The 21,022-nt window shown below is 36.9% G+C and overlaps 1 protein-coding gene across 1 annotated transcript in view; it reads right to left on the bottom strand.

Moving 5' to 3' along the window:
• Window positions 1-21,022, bottom strand: part of LOC121389801 (rho guanine nucleotide exchange factor 10-like protein) — a 54,844-nt gene that overhangs the window by 21,247 nt on the left and 12,575 nt on the right. The window contains exons 4-10 of the mRNA XM_041521451.1: window positions 16,985-17,149; window positions 15,551-15,628; window positions 14,274-14,447; window positions 13,078-13,194; window positions 3,718-3,810; window positions 2,339-2,572; window positions 610-695 (exon numbers count right to left, since the gene is read on the bottom strand). Of these exons, the coding sequence (XP_041377385.1) occupies window positions 610-695; window positions 2,339-2,572; window positions 3,718-3,810; window positions 13,078-13,194; window positions 14,274-14,447; window positions 15,551-15,628; window positions 16,985-17,149 (947 nt within the window). The remainder of the gene's footprint in view (window positions 1-609; window positions 696-2,338; window positions 2,573-3,717; window positions 3,811-13,077; window positions 13,195-14,273; window positions 14,448-15,550; window positions 15,629-16,984; window positions 17,150-21,022) is intronic.

Here is a 21,022-nt window from a genome sequence, read left to right on the forward strand (position 1 = left end):
AATTCATGCAAGGTGGATTATGAAAGTTATGGCAGAATTAAAAATACGCCAGGAAACGTTGAAATCTGCATTCATCCACCCCAGAATCTCTGATGCAGTGTGGGCGGACATTGACAAAAACAATATACCAAATTTAAAAATATTTCATTATATTCTGCAAACAGTGAGATTCACGCAATAACTTTTTTTAAATTCTAACTTGTTGTTTTGACTATACTATTCTCTTGTCGTATCCGGTGGACTGCACATGGCAGAAAATAAAATGTTCCGTTAATTGTCAGTGTGTTATGGTTTTCACAATAAATATTTTAGTTAGAATTTGTTGATTTTTTCAAATATTTTCAAGGATTTATATTTTCAATGCTGACTACTTACCCTCGAAACCCACGAAAATAAAAATCCTTGAAAATTTCCGGTTATATGGTATTTATTTACTAATGATGAATGATTTTATTTTTTTATTATTATTTTTTTAATCAACTGTATTACTGTACATTGTGAACAAACCAGTTAAATAAATAAATAAACAAAACATGCATTTGAATTTTTTTTGTCCAGTGTAAATATTTTTCAAAATGTCTGCAATAACAATGAATAAAATCGACTTACTTGAAGCCAACTTTGGCGCAGAGGACCGTGTCATCCATGAGAATAAGACGGATGTCTTTCATCTTCAGCTGTCCACCATCACCCACCTGTAACCAGAAGATGTTAATACAGAAGAGAGGAATGTTTAACAGCACCCCAGCACATTGTTAATCCACAAGTGAATTTCATCTGCTACTGTAGCTTTTACACCAGTTACAATGAATAGTAAAAGGTTCTTCACCACATCACAGACTAATTATAGTATTTCAGGAGCTCAAACTCAATCATTTGTTATCTACGGCAATTTTGAGCCAGCCTACTCAGCAGTTTTAAACTAGTAACACTTGTAACAAAGAAAGAAATGTTTTATTTAACGACGCATTCAACACATTTCATTTATGGTTATATGGCAAAGGACATATGGTCAAGGACCATAAAGATATTAAGAGAGGAAACCCGCTGTCGCCACTTAATGGGCTATTGTTTTTGTTTAGCAGCAAGGGATCTTTTATATGCACCATCCCACAGACAGGATAGCACATACCACAGCCTTTGATATACCAGTCGTGGTGCAATGGTTGGAGTGAGAAATAGCCCAATGGGTCCACCGACGGGGATCGATCCCAGACTGACCGCACATTAAGCGAATGCTTTACCACTGGGCTACGTCCCGGCCCCGTTTGTAACAAATGCAAAAATAAAAAATAAAAATTATTCCTTCAAAAGACAGCATTAATTTGTATCCAGTGGCAAAAAAACCACCTTTGTTTTGTTTAATGACACCACTAGAGCACATTGATTTATTAAATCATCGACTATTGGATGTCAAACATTTGATAATTGTTTTCTTGACATAGTCTTAGAGAAGAAACCTGCTATTTTTTTAGTAGTAGCTAGGGACCTTTTATATGCAGCATCCCACAGACAGGATAGCACATACCACAGCCTTTGATATACCAGTCGTGGTGCACTGGCTGTAACGAGAAATAGCCCAAAAGGCCCACCGATCGACCATTTTACCACTGGGCTACATCTCGCCCAAAGAATCAGTAAGGCCCCTGACCTATGGAAAATCATCGCATCGCAATTGCTGTCGATGCCGTGCTTAAGTTTAAGACCTGGTGTATCAGAAAGTTTTTAACATACTGTCTACCTGAAATAAGTACATGACTACCTTAAAATGTAAATAACACCCTGGGCAAGGGCAGATCTATCAAATACCCAACAAGCAGATGAAAAAAACAGAAGTGTAAAATATGGATCAAGGAAAACCAAAAAAAAAAAAAAAAAGGAAAAAGAAGTATTTTCTAATTAAGAATTTTTTCGAACAGTCACAAACTGCAAACTATTTTTCATCTCAATGTACGTGTAAAAAGCAAACAAATAAAATAAAATAAAATTAAATTAAATTAAATTAACATAAAATAACTAAACTTTTAATTTAATTCACAAAAAAACCCCAACATATTTCACAGGCATTGTGATGAACATTCATAAGGGCAACTACAAACCAAGTTAGACCCATGTATGACTTATAGTTTTTGAGACATGGAGCGAGCTATATGCAAAACTATATGACACTGAAGTATAAACGCAAAAGTTGACGGCTTCACCACAACCTTCAGAAAAGTAATACATATATCTTGGCTTTTTCATTCATAAAGACCAGACAATAAAATTTGTGTAACGAATAGGTTAGAGAGCTTGTAAATTATATTATGACAGATGTCTGCACATCATTTACACCGACCACTTGTTCGAGGTTGTCCTGGCGTATGAGTCTCTTGGGTCGTTCGAGCATTGGGCGGTTTGCAATCTGGTTGATCTGCCGGATCACCTGGCTCGTGATCTGGTGAGCCAGGAACTGCTGCTCACTGCGACGCTTCCGCTCGTTCAGCTGGTGGGTGACGTTCTCGAGTTCCGTCAGTGCCAGCTGTAACGCCACGCGGTCGTGGTGGTTCCGGGGGGTGTACTTCAACAGGTCCTGAAATAGTAACACAAAGAAAAAAACATTATTTAATGACGCACTCAACACATTTTATTTACGGTTATATGGCGTCAGACAAATGGCTAAGGACCACACAGATATTGAGAAAGGAAACCCGCTGTCGCCACTTCATGGGCTACTCTTTTCGATTAGCAGCAAGGGATCTTTTATATGCACCATCCCACAGACAGGGTAGTACATACCATGGCCTTTGATATACCAGTCATGGTGCACTGGCTGGAATGAGAAACAGCCCAATGGGCCCACCGATGGGGATCGATCCCACACCGACCGTGCATCGAGCGAGTGCTGTACCACTGCACTACGTCCCACCCTTAACAGAAAGAAAGAAAGAAAGAAAGATTGTTTGTTTGTTTTGTTTAATGACACCACTGGAGCACAATGATTTATTAATCATCAGCTATTGGATGTCAAACACTTGGTAATAACTGTAAAATTTGTAAAAAGTAATTTCTTGAGGTTTCATGTGGTTTCAAGATCACATCTGAAAGTCTCTAATTAAATACTGTGACAATCTGAGATATACGAGGTGTGAAAATATGAATGAATAAATGGCTGAGTGCTGGTGCTTATAAAGTCCTGAAATATTAATACAAAGATGTAAATTTGTAAAAAAGTAATTTCTTGAGGTTTCAAGATCGGATCTGAAAAAGTATTTAAATACTGAGACAATTTTCAGGCTGCGAATTTAGTAAGATTCTGTGCTTTTACAAACCCAAGATTTTGGGTTGGAAGCATTAGATTATGTGATGAAATCACAAAATATCTGTATTACACAATTTTACGATTCTGTGAAATCCTAAATGAAAGCCCAAATTCTATGCCTGGAATCTTGAGACATGAGGTTTAAAAACATGAATGAATGAGTGAGTGAGTGAGTGAGTGAGTGAGTGAGTGAGTGAGTGAGTGAGAGAACAAATGCAAGAACAAAAATTACATCTTATGAAAAAGCAGCTAGAGATCTTTTATATGCACTCTTCAATGGCTCAGTTTTCTTCATACCTAACTTGACATAATTTAATTTACTGAATTTAAGTTCAGGCACATTTGTTTCTTCATAGATCACATAGAACTGGTTTGAACAGACCGGTTTATTCATTAAATGATGAGCCAATGGTTACCTGTAGGAGCATTATGAACTGTGGAAACCTCTGGACGGGCTTGACCATCAGACCGAACAGTGAGAGTCTGTCACTGTGATCATGCTCCTTTGCCTAAAATTAAACAATACTCACATTTAAGATATACATACTCACATTTCAGACATACATACTCACATTTCAAATATACATACTCACATTTCAGATACACACACTCACATTTCAGATATACATACATGTACTCACATTTCAGATACACATACTCACATTTCAGATACACACACTCACATTTCAGATACACACACTCACATTTCAGATACACAACCTCACATTTCAAATATACATACTCACATTTCAGATACACACACTCACATTTCAGATACACACACTCACATTTCAGATACACAACCTCACATTTCAAATATACATACTCACATTTCAGATACACACACTCACATTTCAGATATACATACATGTACTCACATTTCAGATACACATACTCACATTTCAGATACACACTCACATTTCAGATACACATAATCACTTTTCAGATACACACACTCACATTTCAGATACACATACTCACTTTTCAGATACACACACTCACATTTCAGATACACACTCACTTTTCAGATATACATCCTCACATTTCAGATACACACACTCACATTTCAGATACACATACTCACTTTTCAGATACACACACTCACATTTCAGATATACAACCTCACATTTCAGATATACAACCTCACATTTCACGTATACATATTCACATTTCAAATATACATACTCACATTTCAGATATACATACTCACATTTCAGATATACATCCTCACATTTCAGATATACATCCTCACATTTCAGATATACACTCACATTTCAGATGTACATACATTTCAGATATACATACTCACATTTCAGATATACACACTCACATTTCAGATATACACACTCACATTTCAGATATACACACTCACATTTCAGATATACACACTCACATTTCAGATATACATCCTCACATTTCAGATATACACACTCACATTTCAGATATTCAGATGTACATACTCACATTTCAGATATACATCCTAACATTTCAGATATACATCCTCACATTTCAGGTATACATCCTCACATTTCAGATACACATCCTCACATTTCAGATATACACACTCACATTTCAGATATTCAGATGTACATACTCACATTTCAGATATACATCCTCACATTTCAGATATACATCCTCACATTTCAGATACACATCCTCACATTTCAGATATACATATTCACATTTCAGATATACATCCTCACATTTCAAATATACATACTCACATTTCAGATACATATCCTCACATTTCAGATATACATATTCACATTTCAGATATACATACATTTCAGATACACATACTCACTTTTGAGATACACATACTCACATTTCAGATACACACTCACATTTCAGATACACACACACTCACTTTTCAGATACACACACTCACTTTTCAGGTACACACACTCACTTTTCAGATACACGCACTCACATTTCAGATATACAACCTCACATTTCAGATATACATCCTCACATTTCAGGTATACATCCTCACATTTCAGATGTACATACTCACATTTCAGATGTACATACATTTCAGATGTACATACATTTCAGATATACATCCTCACATTTCAGATATACACTCACATTTCAGATATACACACTCTCATTTCAGATGTACAAACTCACATTTCAGATGTACATCCTCACATTTCAGATATACATCCTCACATTTCAGATATACACACTCACATTTCAGATATACACACTCACATTTCAGATATACACACCCTCACATTTCAGATATACATCCTCACATTTCAGATATACACACTCACATTTCAGATATACACACTCACATTTCAGATATACACACCCTCACATTTCAGATATACATCCTCACATTTCAGATATACACACCCTCACATTTCAGATATACATACTCACATTTCAGATATACATCCTCACATTTCAGATATACACTCACATTTCAGATATACACACTCACATTTCAGATCTACACACTCACATTTCAGATGTACATCCTCTCATTTCAGATGTACACTCACATTTCAGATGTACATCCTCACATTTCAGATATACATCCTAACATTTCAGATATACACACTCACATTTCAGATATACACAATCACATTTCAGATATACATCCTCACATTTCAGATATAGACACCCTCACATTTCAGATATACATCCTCACATTTCAGATATACACACTCACATTTCAGATATACACACCCTCACATTTCAGATATACATACTCACATTTCAGATATACACACTCACATTTCAGATCTACACACTCACATTTCAGATATACACACCCTCACATTTCAGATATACATCCTCACATTTCAGATATACACACCCTCACATTTCAGATATACATACTCACATTTCAGATATACACACCCTCACATTTCAGATCTACACACTCACATTTCAGATGTACATCCTCACATTTCAGATCTACACACTCACATTTCAGATATACACACCCTCACATTTCAGATATACACACACTCACATTTCAGATCTACACACTCACATTTCAGATGTACATCCTCACATTTCAGATATACACACTCACATTTCAGATATACATCCTCACATTTCAGATATACATCCTCACATTTCAGATATACATACTCACATTTCAGATATACATCCTCACATTTCAGATATACACACTCACATTTCAGATATTCAGATGTACATACTCACATTTCAGATATACATCCTCACATTTCAGATATACATCCTCACATTTCAGGTATACATCCTCACATTTCAGATACACATCCTCACATTTCAGATATACACACTCACATTTCAGATATTCAGATGTACATACTCACATTTCAGATATACATCCTCACATTTCAGATATACATGCTCACATTTCAGGTATACATCCTCACATTTCAGATACACATCCTCACATTTCAGATATACATATTCACATTTCAGATATACATCCTCACATTTCAAATATACATACTCACATTTCAGATACATATCCTCACATTTCAGATATACATATTCACATTTCAGATATACATACATTTCAGATACACATACTCACTTTTGAGATACACATACTCACATTTCAGATACACACTCACATTTCAGATACACACACACTCACTTTTCAGATACACACACTCACTTTTCAGGTACACACACTCACTTTTCAGATACACGCACTCACATTTCAGATATACAACCTCACATTTCAGATATACATCCTCACATTTCAGATATACACACTCACATTTCAGATATTCAGATGTACATACTCACATTTCAGATATACATCCTCACATTTCAGATATACATCCTCACATTTCAGGTATACATCCTCACATTTCAGATACACATCCTCACATTTCAGATATACACACTCACATTTCAGATATTCAGATGTACATACTCACATTTCAGATATACATCCTCACATTTCAGGTATACATCCTCACATTTCAGATACACATCCTCACATTTCAGATATACATATTCACATTTCAGATATACATCCTCACATTTCAAATATACATATTCACATTTCAGATACATATCCTCACATTTCAGATATACATATTCACATTTCAGATATACATACATTTCAGATACACATACTCACTTTTGAGATACACATACTCACATTTCAGATACACACACACTCACTTTTCAGATACACATACTCACTTTTGAGATACACATACTCACATTTCAGATACACACTCACTTTTCAGGTACACACACTCACTTTTCAGGTACACACACTCACTTTTCAGATACACGCACTCACATTTCAGATATACAACCTCACATTTCAGATACACACACTCACATTTCAGGTATACATCCTCACATTTCAGATGTACATACTCACATTTCAGATGTACATACATTTCAGATGTACATACATTTCAGATATACATCCTCACATTTCAGATATACACTCACATTTCAGATATACACACTCACATTTCAGATCTACACACTCACATTTCAGATGTACATCCTCTCATTTCAGATGTACAAACTCACATTTCAGATGTACATCCTCACATTTCAGATATACATCCTCACATTTCAGATATACATCCTCACATTTCAGATATACACACTCACATTTCAGATATACACACTCACATTTCAGATATACATCCTCACATTTCAGATATACACACTCACATTTCAGATATACACACCCTCACATTTCAGATATACACATACTCACATTTCAGATATACATCCTCACATTTCAGATCTACACACTCACATTTCAGATGTACATCCTCACATTTCAGATATACACACTCACATTTCAGATATACACACCCTCACATTTCAGATATACACACCCTCACATTTCAGATATACATACTCACATTTCAGATATACACACTCACATTTCAGATCTACACACTCACATTTCAGATATACACACCCTCACATTTCAGATATACATACTCACATTTCAGATATACAATGTATCTTGCAACAATGGTATAAGAAACTGTCCTTAATTTTCTGCCTAGCTGTAAGATATTTTCAACTAACAGTGCTCTTTCATCGACTGTCATCAAGTATCCAATGTATTTTCTTGTTTACAAAGTCAGTGTCTGTATATATACATGTACTCTTGAAAAATGTAGGGGAACTCTAAGAATTTACAAGTGCCAAAATTGTAAGGTATATTAGCTGTGGGGAATGGTTATATGATAATAGTGAATTAATTGGGCAAACATTACAACTGGTAGTTCAGTATTACAGTAGGTACATGTATACTCTTCAAAAGAAGAAACGCAAAACCACATTGTCGTAACATTTGGAGAATTGATTTAATTATTGAATGGTGAGTCCGATAATTACCAAATGTTGCAGGATTGTTCACAATTCACTCTAGTCCATTGTGAGTAAGTGATAGGACACACCACCAAGGTCAAGGTCATCTGGAGTCAATACCGGGTGTGACCTCCGCATGTGTTGACAACTGCCTGGCACCGCCTGCCCATTGAAGCAACCAGAGTACGGATGACGTCCCGGAAGATGGTGGCCCACTCGGCCTGCAAGGCTGCTGCCAGCTCGGGCAGGGTCTGGGGCTGTGGTTGTCGCTGTCGGAGGCGTCGGTCCAACTCGTCCCATAGATGCTCAATTGGGTTCAAATCCGGTGATGTCGATGGCCAAGGAAGGACATTAATGTTGTTGTTCTGTAGGAAAGCCGTTGTGAGACGTGCTGTGTGAGGCCTGGCGTTGTCATGTTGGAACACTGCGTTGGCGTTGGCCATAACTGGAACGATGTGTGGCCGGAGGATCTGGTCAATGTAGCCCTGTGCATTCAGGTTGCCCTGCACGTGGACCAGGTCAGTTCTGCCAGTGTGTGAGATGGCTGCCCACACCATGACACTACCCCCGCCGAATCTGTCCACTTCCTGCACGCAGTTTGCCGCATAACGTTCACCACGATGCCTATACACGCGACATCTTCCATCATCATGACGTCGGAGCAGAAATCGGGATTCGTCACTGAACCACACCTGTCTCCATCGCAGTTGAGGCCATTGTCGATGAATCTGGCACCACTGCAGTCGGAGTCGACGGTGTTGTGGTGTTAAGATGACACCTCGAACTGGACGTCTGGCACGAATTCCTACCTCACGTAGGCGGTTCCGTACGGTCTGGTCGGATATCCTGCGCAAACCTGGTATTGCTGTGGCTGTGGAGGTGGCAGTAGTCAATCGTTCCCGAAGGTGGCGTACCCGGATGTAGCGGTCCTGCCCGGGGGTAGTGACCCGTGGTCGACCGGATCTAGGGAGGTCACGTGTTGATCCATGTTGCTGGTAACGGTCCCACAGTCTGGAGATGGTGCTTGGGGACACATGGAATGCCCTGGCAACGGCCGTTCTGGATTCGCCTGCGTCTAGTCGGCCGATGGCATTGTTTCTCTGCGGTTCACTGAGACGTGGCATGTCCTGGATTGTCAACTGTCGGCCAGATACAGAGGCCAGGCAAGCGAACACCCTGCACTTTTATACTGTCGGTGTTCATGTTGCACGTGCAGACAACGCACGTGCAGTGGTGACATGGTTTGCACGTGGCTGCGTTTTTGCGAATATTCACATTTTGGAACTTTATTGTACAGTAGCTGCGTTTTATCGAATGTAACCGTGGGAATGTGTTTGGGACATACAATGACCTTATATTCACAAAGCATGAACCGGTAGGAAACATAAAATCGGAGTTATAACCCATTTGTACCCTTTTGCGTTTCTTTTTTTGAAGAGTATATATTATAACCACCAAAGATCTTGAAGGACGATTGGGGTCAAAAGTGAAATTAGAAAGTTGACGTTTTTGTATTCAGACAATAAAAATGACTAAAGGTAGTACTAGACCAAATAACTTCCGGCTGGGTCAAAGTTGGAGGTGCACCGAACTTTTGATAGAGAAGTGAACACCACAAGTCCTGTGATTGGTTATAAATGTGAGTGTGTTGGTTGTAAAAAATAATAGTTTTATCTGGGTTAAAAAAAAAATGCAATTTTATTTCATCTAGTACCAATGTGTCAAGTAGCCTTGTGCTTGAAACATGTATGGGGTACCTGTAAAAAAAAGTACTCGAATTTTGTGCGGAACTAGGGTAGTCATAGACGCTACCCGTTATCTCAGAAACGAGCAGCTTGACCCCCATTTTTTTCTGATTCACTTTAAGTGTGAGGGGTGGTAGTATTTATATCCGTGGCGTTTATGTCGGTTGATACGTTGCAGGTAGGAGTTTTAGCCACATATGTTACTATTGTCGTCTATGGGATTTGATTTGGTAGTATACACCCTATAGCACATATTCAGTGCATAATAAAAAATATTATGATTTTGTCATTTTATTTAATTAAACTATACTGGTTGATTAATTAGCCATCACTCGACCATGCAAGTTCACAATGACCTTGACCTTGACAATAATCTCTGTACATGGCTCTGAATGGAGTTTGAATCAAAGTTAGCACTGAAGAAAAGTTGGTTTTGGCCTATAATTCATACTGTAAAGATTTCAATAATTTCTTTTTACATGGTATTTGACTTGCCATATACAACTGTTCTTAAATATGGTATTATATATAGGCAACCTGAAATAAGATTTTAATAGCAATTTATTTTTATATTAAAAATAGCATGTGCCAATAGTGGGTTAATGTCTTTAGTTTCCATTAACATTGTTAATTTTTTATGTATGAAATTCTGAAAACTCAAATTTGATTATCTGCCTTGGATTAAGTTGATAATTTATTTTATTGTTAAAGCTGTATTACCTAATGTTACTAGCTAAATAAAATGCTGGATTACAGATTGTAGGAATACATCTAATATACATATTGTATTCATCCGGATTAGAAAATAATGCAAGAAAATAGATGTTAGGGTAATTTTGTCATTTAAAAATAGTTTTTTTCAGTAATTAATCAAAAATAAATGTGTGAAAGCTGCATGATAATTCCAGATATCACAACTATTAAAACCTCCAACTACAGTAGGCTATAAATAAAATATAGTCAGGAATATTGGTGGCTGCCAATGGTTTTCATGGTTCATTATGTAAATCAGCATGGCCGATGGATTTAAATTCCTACACCTGGTAACTTGAAGACACCCACACCCAGCATACAGGATTTCCTCCCAACACTAATGTTCAGGACATTAAGTCATTACTTCATACAGGTACAGTCATGTTTGTGTTTCCTTCCTCAGACAGTGTATTTTTTTTAATACTGATATTTCTTTGATGTGCCTGTTAAGGTTTTCATAATCTAGGGGTCAATCATGTGCATGTGTTTTAATGGAATTCTTTAAAGGGGTAGAGGTACTCTGACTATCTTTGTTGTCTCTATATATATACCTGAGTACACAAACCCAACTGAAAGTAAATATCTTCAGGAGTTTTATTTTAAAACATTTTGTTGTTTAATATGACATATTGCATTTGTACAAAACTATATGCAATATATATGTTTTTTGAGGTGTACATTATATTAGGTTGCACTGTAGAAACAACAGTATCAGTGAGGTTGTCAGTTTATGTCAGAATACACCAGATCCTGGTTGTCATAAAGACACATAGCTGGACACTTTTTGAAAAATGTATGTTATCAGTATAGGTAGTACTAGACCAAATAACTTCCGGCTGGGTCAAAGTTGGAGGTGCACCGAACTTTTGATAGAGAAGTGAACACCACAAGTCCTGTGATTGGTTATAAATGTGAGTGTGTTGGTTGTAAAAAATAATAGTTTTATCTGGGTTAAAAAAAAAAGCAATTTTATTTCATCTGGTACCAATGTGTCAAGTAGCCTTGTGCTTGAAACATGTATGGGGTACCTGTAAAAAAAAGTACTCGAATTTTGTGCGGAACTAGGGTAGTCATAGACGCTACCCGTTATCTCAGAAACGAGCAGCTTGACCCCCATTTTTTTCTGATTCACTTTAAGTGTGAGGGGTGGTAGTATTTATATCCGTGGCGTTTATGTCGGTTGATACGTTGCAGGTAGGAGTTTTAGCCACATATGTTACTATTGTCGTCTATGGGATTTCATTTGGTAGTATACACCCTATAAACAAAACAATAACAACTGTATGATTAACAGAATGAAAAGGATTGACAGAAATAATGTTCCACACTGATTAATCGACCTTCCTAGAAATTGTCTAAGTCAAGAATTACATTCTACACACATGTACGGGGCAACTGCGTGATGCACATGTAAACTATGGAATGTGTTTCGGTGTGTTGATAAACAGACCTGAACGTTCTTTACTAGGATGACTGTGGACAAAACGTATGTTCGGTCTAATAGTTGATATTAACATTAATATTTCACATTCCCATACTATTTTTGAAGAGTATATACATGTACAATGTGATTCTGGTTTGTAATAGCTCAAATTTATTTTATTTCCTAATATATATATATATATATATATATATATACACTGTGAAACCTCCAAAAACCATGACCCTCTGTAAACCGAAATTTCATCAAAACTAATTAATTTTTGGATGTAAATTTCAAAATTGTCCCCTTAATTTTTTTCTGTCCTGGAGCAAGTCACTGGCTATCCAGAGCCTATCGAAACTCTAGTGGTATATAAGCATGTAAAAATTATTCGCACTCGCACTCAAAACCGGACGTTTTTCACGGTCTCTTTTTAATAACCAGAACTTAACCTTTCATTATGAAGGTTTGATCCTACAACCCACTGTACCTCAGATGAGTGCTCTAAGACTGAGCTACACACCCACACCCTGCCCTCTTACCCTCAAGAAGTCGCTGAATGTCGGTTTCATTCTCTGCACAGATTTGATTTCCTCCATAGCGGCAGCGAAACTGTTCACATACGTACTGTAGCTGTCGACCAGCATGGACCGGGAGAACTGAAACACAGGACAAACCAGGAATGTATCCACTGAAGATGGATATCAGGGATCAAGGCATCAGTCAATAAATTGTGCCCTGAAAAAAAACCCCAAAAGCAACCCCCCCCACGCCAAAAAAGAAGAAACAAGAAAGAAAAAAAAAACCCTTAAAAAACTGTCTTTCCTATAAAGATCTCAATATTAGTATGATTTCTTTTTTTCCTTTTCTCACTCTTTTTATTTTTCTTTCTTTTTTTTCCTTTGTTTTTACATAATTAAACACCTCCATATCAATGCTGTGATGTTGTGTTGTACATTTTACTCACTTGATAAAATTTGATTTAAATGAAACCACATTGTAAAGCAGTGTGTTTCTTCTTCAACTTACTCACCAGACCCAGACCCAAACCCAGTTCAGGCTAGAGATTTTCGAAGATATCTTAGTGCTGTGACATCACAAAATCATAAGCTACGATGTCACTGTAACACACACCAAAGTGATGTCATAGTCTGTGATGGTTTTACGATATTGTAGCGCTAAAATAGCTTTAAAAATCTGTGCCCAGACTAGGACCCATTTCACAAAACATCGTAAGCCAAGTTTTGCATGTAAATTTACGACTAAAGCACAATTCTTTTTACTATAATTATAATTCCATTAGTAGCAAAGGATCTTTTACATGCACCATCCCACAGACAGGAATAGCACATACCACAGTCTTTGATACACCAGTTGTGGTGCATTGGTTGGGACGAGAAATAGCCCTATTAACCCATAGCTGATGGGGATCGATCCTAGACCAACCGTGCATCAAGTGGAAGATTTACGACTGGGCTATGTTGCTCCTAGGAGCTTAATGGTATCCCAGGACTATGTCGATCACTTACTGATGCTGTGAAAATGTTTCCTATCTTCTCACCAACAACCTTTGATACTCCAATCGTGGTGCACTGGTTGGGATGAGAAATAGCCCAATAGACCGACCCATTGATCATGATGGGGATCGATCCCAGACCGACCATGCATCATGTGGAAGATTTACCACTGGGGCTATGTCCCACCCCTAGGGACCTAACGGTATAGGTCTATCACTTACCGATGCTGTGAAAATGTCTCCTATCTTCTCGTCAACGTCCCAGCGTGCGACCTTGTCGGAGAGTTCTATCTGGAACATCTTATGGTGACTCAGCAACTGGTGCGTCTCGAGGAACACGATCCGAGCGTGACTCTTCATCCCCGCTACATGTGATAGAACGGTCTTCTCATAGTCCTGACGGGGGAGAGAAGGAGGAAATGGTTTACTTAACGACGCACTCAACACATTTTATTGACGGTTATATGGCATTGGACAGATGGTTAAGGACCACATAGATATTGAGAGAGGAAACCCGCTGTCGCCACTTCATGAGTTACTCTTTTTCGATTAACAGCAAGTGATCTTTTATATGCACCATCCCACAGACAGAGTAGTACATACTATGGCTTTTGATATACCAGTCATGGTGCACTGGCTGGAACGAGAAATAAACCAATGGGCCCACCAACGGGGATCGATCCCACACCGACCGCGCATCGAGCGAATGCTTTACCACTGAGCTACGTCGATGTGGGAGAGAAATGCTTAAAGACACATCAGCACATTATAAACTACGGCTATTTGGTTTCTGACACATCAGCACATTATAAACTACGGCTATTTGGTGTCTGACACATCAACACATTATAAACTACGGCTATTTGGTGTCTGACACATCAGCACATTATAAACTACGGCTATTTGGTGTCTGACACATCAGCACATTATAAACTACGGCTATTTGATGTCTGACACATCAGCACATTATAAACTACGGCTATTTGGTGTCCGACACATCAGCACATTATAAACTACGGCTATTTGGTGTCTGACACATCAGCACATTATAAACTATGGCTATTTGGTGTCTGACACATCAGCACATTATAAACTACGGCTATTTGGTGTCTGACAGATGGTTGTTTCAAAACTTGGTTAGAGGAAACAAGAATTCTGAGGAATTAGATAATTTAGTGTACTGTGATGAAACATCCATAGGTGCAACTATAAACCATGTTTCACTGCCCTAGGACTTATAGTTTGTGAGAAACTGATTTAAACTCACAACCTTAATGTTAAACTTAATGCACATGTTGACACTTTTGCCAGTGCAATTTAGAACCAGATAATCATAAAAATGCCATTGCAGATCAATTTTGTACAAATTTCGAAGGTATTCATGTGGTCAAATGCCTCATTGAGGTGAGATTAAACAAAATTGGTTGTTACACAAAAAAACCTGCATCTTCATGCACATGTAATCTTGTTAACAGGATCTAACTTGTAAATTAAGCTACCTGTGTAATTCTGTGCAGAGAGTCGATATAGGACCTCTCACTGGCAATCGTTAGATCTATCACGCACCGGCGCTTTTTCTGAAATAACACAAGAACAAAACACACATAAAAATTTAATACAGAACTGAGAAACCATCACAAAATAATATAAAGTATGTGATTAAAGTTCTGATGCATCTTTTTGTTTGAAATAATACACAATTCAGTTGCTATGATTCTATGAATGACATACAATCAAAACATTATTTTTAAACTGAAAGTAAAATAGTGATTGGCAGCAATGAAGATCAACTGTTGGTGCATCTTAAAAGCGTTGAGGCATAATGTGATACCTGGTACTGTGATAATTAGGAAAAAAACGGGGCAGTGTAAACAGGTACATGTATATCTGTACATGTATTTACCTATTCAAATTTGAAGTTATTAAAGACACATAGGGCCTACCCTAGTTTTTAAACACTACAACATACATATATATTTCACTATTAAAGCAGTTTTTGATAATTTAAATCAGAAGTGCAGAGTACATACATTTTATTATTTAGAATATTAATGTTCGTACACCTGAAGAGGTTCTGGTCAGCCATGTTTTGCAACACTCCAAAATGCATTTTTCATAATTCTAAAAATGCAAATTTGTCTGAGAAGTAATGGTTATCGAGACAAGCTCTAGTTATTTTTAAGACAATATTTCCATTTGAACATCATACTTGAGAGATATTGGGTTTTTTTGGCCCATGAATGATGCAGTACAAAACTAATTTATTACAACAGACATAATCAAATATATACTATAAATCATAAAACATTTTCGATCTTAAAATTTAGTGAAATCCAAATAAGTGACCCATTATTACCAACATAGAATTTTAGCAAGGTCATCATATCAGAAAGTAAAAAACATTAAACAATTTAAGTTGTAGGATCAACTAAAATACGGTTTTTGATGAATCCTGACATAATAAGCAGCATACAGACAACTTAAATTTAGTAGAAAATTTGCAGTAATGTGCATGCTAACTGACTATTGTTGTTAGCTATCCTTTTGGTTTAAATGATAGCAGGTACATGTAGCATTATTTCGAGTTCAGTTAATCACAGACAAAACAATCACACAATTTTTTTTTTTGACCAGTCTGTTGTAGGTCTCCTTAAATTTAGAACAATGAAACATTAGCATCTTGTACGGCCTCGCTAAATTTGCTAATATTTTATCCTCGCTAATATTTCCTGATTTACAGAATATTGGGAATAGTTTGCACAGAAATTGGGAATTTTCAGTGCCACTTTCTTTTGGGAGAGGGCCTATATATGTTCTGACCTGGATAAATAATTGCCTTAATTGTCATTGACAATATATTTTTGTGATTTACATGTACATGTATGCTCTGTAATAATAATCTTTTGCAAAGAAAATTAAAACATGATTTTTACTTGATTTTCCGACAGGTTGTCGGGAAGGGGAGGTAACTCCGGTGGTGGGTGCTTATCCGGGTTGATCGTGACGGGGAAACACCGGGTGCTATCGCCGTTCTCTCCATTATCCTTGTGGTTCAGACTGGCGACTCGCAGATTGACTTTGTTCAGAAGCCCAGGCACCTGTAAACAACCAGCAAGATGTGACAAGTATTCCTTTCTTCCCTTTTGGCACCCCAGCACACTGTTTAACCTTCAGAGTAGCAGGGCTCGAATGTAAGAATTTGTCCCCCACAGCATTTTAAAAATTTAAATAGCCGTAAATGAAATGTCCAACCCATGGAAATTTTGAGATTGCTATGGCATTTTAAAAAAACAGTTACCTTTGCAGCAAATAAATACATGTATACTGAATTTAAAGGTTATTTTCTTGCATGTACACCAGATATATTAATTTTGCTGGCATTGAGCAGTTTTAGCAACAGCAATCATTTTTATCGGTGACGTTCTTGACCCATTGCAATTAAATTTTATATCTCAGTGACGGGAATTGCTGTCGGTGCTATCGTTAATTTCGAGCCCTGGGGTAGTGCATGTGACATTCTGTATACTGCATTTACCAACTCATATTTTGCAGAACTGTAAAGTACTGTTTCTCAGTTCTCAAACTTAACATCAACAATGATACATGTGTATTATATACCAGTCGTGGTGCACTGGCTGGAACAAGAAATATAGCCCAGTTGGCGCACTAATTGGGATTGATTCCAAACCGAGCATGCATCAATCTAAACAAAATCTGTCATATTGATCATAAATTACTTTTATAGAGAGGTGTGTGTGTGTAGGGGAGGGGGGAACTTTTGTTATAAAAATTTAGATTAATCATATTTCTAGTCAATTGAAAATTGATTACCAACTACTGTTTAATGTTTTAAAATTGTGTAGCTACATGTATTTCTGAAACTTGCACAATACTGAACAAAATGTTCCCTTGGGGCATAGGTAGGGGTGAATAGGGCAATATATATTTGGGGGAGGGGGGGGGGGGGAGAGACAAAAAGAGCACTCTTTGTACATTTATGAAAATAATGATAATTGTAAACACACACCAAAAAAAGAGAAGATTATTAATAATAATAATAATAAAATAAAATGTTTAGTAACCAGTAGTAAATTACATGTATGTACATGTAGTACTTGTATGTAGTTCTTGCTATAGAATTAACACTTACCATAATAACTCAGATACATGGATAATGTATATATATATATTTTTTTAAATAGAGCTCTCACTGGAAAGAATTTTCTTTTAGCCAATTTTCAGATATATGTAGCTCTAATATTTCATTGAAAATTATTAAAAAGTGGCTAATTTAAAGAACATTTTTCTATTCTGATATTAAATGCTGTAGTCACTTCATATAAAAATTATCAATTGGCTAATATGCCAATGGACAGGGTGAGCCCTGAAAAACCTAAATCAAACCAATTAGTTCACTTAAAAAATGCTTCTAAACTAAGCATACTTGTATATGCACCACTGCCCCAATAAAACCGTTTTTGTTTTTGTTTTTTAACAGCACAACAATCTGCAATGAAATGACTACCACCACATTCCCATGCATTTTCTTACTGTCAGGTACACACAAACTGTCGCACCTGAGGCAGCCATAGAGACTTATAGAGGACTTACATTTGTTATGTTTAACAACACCACTGGAACATATTGATTAATTAATCATCAGCTATTGGAAGGAAGGAAGGAAATGTTTTATTTAATGACACACTCAACACATTTTATTTACGGTTATATGGCATCGGACATATGGTTAAGGACCACACAGATATGAGAGAGGAAACCCGCTGTCGCCACTTCATGCGCTACTCTTGTTGATTAGCAGCAAGGGATTTTTATGTGCACCATCCCACAGACAGGATAGTACCACAGCCTTTGTTACACCAGTGGAGCACTGGCTGAAATGAGAAATAGTCCAAATGGGCCCACCGATGGGAATTGATCCTAGACTGACCGCGCATCAGATGAGCGCTGTACCACTGAGCTACGTCCTGCCCCTCAGCTATTTCTGTCAAACATATGGTAATTCCGACTCATAGTCATTAGAGGAAACCTGCTACATTTTTTCTAATGCAGTGAAGAATCTTTTATATGCTAAGAAAGCACATACCACAGCCTTTGACCAGTTGTGGTGTACTGGTTGGAACGAGAAAAAAACCCAATCAGTTGAATGAATCCACTGAGGTGGTTCGATCCTGCAACGCAAGCACCTCAAGTGAACACTCAACCGACAGCTAATTCCCACCCTATAGAGGACTAAGCCATGAGTACTTAGCGACCTGGATTTATAACCCATAAAACCCAGGAAATTGTACTTGAACTAAGCAATGAGTACTTAGCGACCTGGATTTATAACCCATAAAACCCAGGAAATTGTACTTGAACTCCAGCCACAATTCACTATTTTTTTTTATCAGAAGCACACCCTCGTTTTCCCTGAATATAAATCTCAGCTTACAAGCTTCCGGCTACTTACCTTTTTTTTCTCTCGTTTTGTTTTGCCTTTTTATATTTTCCCTCCATGTCAACCTTAACCCCACCCATATTTTCTTTTAATATCCCTTCATCAAGCCTATCTTTTAAAATGAATAAATCATGACTATAATTCTTTGATTACAAATACATATATATATTAATAACCTATACATAACCAATGAAATTGTACTTGAACTCTTCAACATTTTATCAGAAGCAAATTCCCCCTCAAAGTTCGAAGGATAAAATTTAGCTAAGCTTCCAGCTGTTTTATATAGATATACTTTTTAGTATTTTCTATTTTCCATCAATGTGAATCTCATCCCCACCCTTTTCTTTTCAATATGCCCCCCCCCCCCCAACAGACCTACATGTATCTTATAAAATGAATAAATCCTGGATATAATTCTTTAATTTCAGATACCGTACATATATATGGCTATCATGCATACTAAAGGTGAAACCACACAGTGCAACTTGAGGGACCCAACGTAGCATACAAATATAGAATTCTGTCAAATATACATTAATTTTATAATTATAATTAATAAGAAATTAAAAACCTTCCCATATGCACAGCCTGTGTATATTTTGCTCTATTGTTTACAATCACACATGCGTTTCTGTTGAGCAGAGCGTATACAGTGTCAAATGCATTGACTAAGGCTCAAAGTCCTCCCTATATGAACCCATAACACCACCATTCAGTCTAAAATAAATGATACATTATGTACAATCAAAGTTCAAGCTTATGATCAAGACATCAAAGTTTTATAAGCTTACAGGTACTAATAATATGATCACATGAAGGGTTCTACAAACAATAGTAAATGCGGTTATGTAAATACATATACATACAGGTACATGTAGAAAAGTGCAGTACCTCCTGTGTGTCTGTGTGAAGGAGAAAACGCTAAACACTAGTAGTCGCTCTACACGTACATGCACTAATTGAACCACGGCATGCACATCCAGCCCAGAACCAACCACCCTGCTCATTCACGTACATGGAATTAAAAGGGTTCCAAATTTCACATCTTCGCAATTTAAACAATCTGATCTTTATTTACCATCCACCCTCTCGCCCTCATTGTTTGGCAATATAATCACTGATGAACATAAAACTAATTACTGTATTACATGTACCTGGCAATTAGCAAAAATTGCCAGTTATTCCTATACAATTTTAACTGTTGAATGATAGCCATGTCCGAGTGAAATATGTACGTGTGTACATTTTATATACCATAAAAATATGATATATGTAAATGTATAAATGTAATATAACATATTTATATACCATAAGCTATCACGTGTATTACAGTAGTACAAAGATATCTCTATCCTTAAAGCACATGTACAATGTAGATGCTAATTGTGTATGAAAAGCAGGTAATTGTGACTTGACATACAGATACTGTAGCCTTTGATATATACAACAAGTAGCAATAGTTGTAATATTGTTAAAGATAAATTTGGTTTCATTTAATGACACCACTGGA

Source organism: Gigantopelta aegis, chromosome 15 (genome assembly GCF_016097555.1).
Source record: "Gigantopelta aegis isolate Gae_Host chromosome 15, Gae_host_genome, whole genome shotgun sequence".
In the NCBI taxonomy this organism is placed as follows: Eukaryota; Metazoa; Mollusca; class Gastropoda; order Neomphalida; family Peltospiridae; genus Gigantopelta; species Gigantopelta aegis.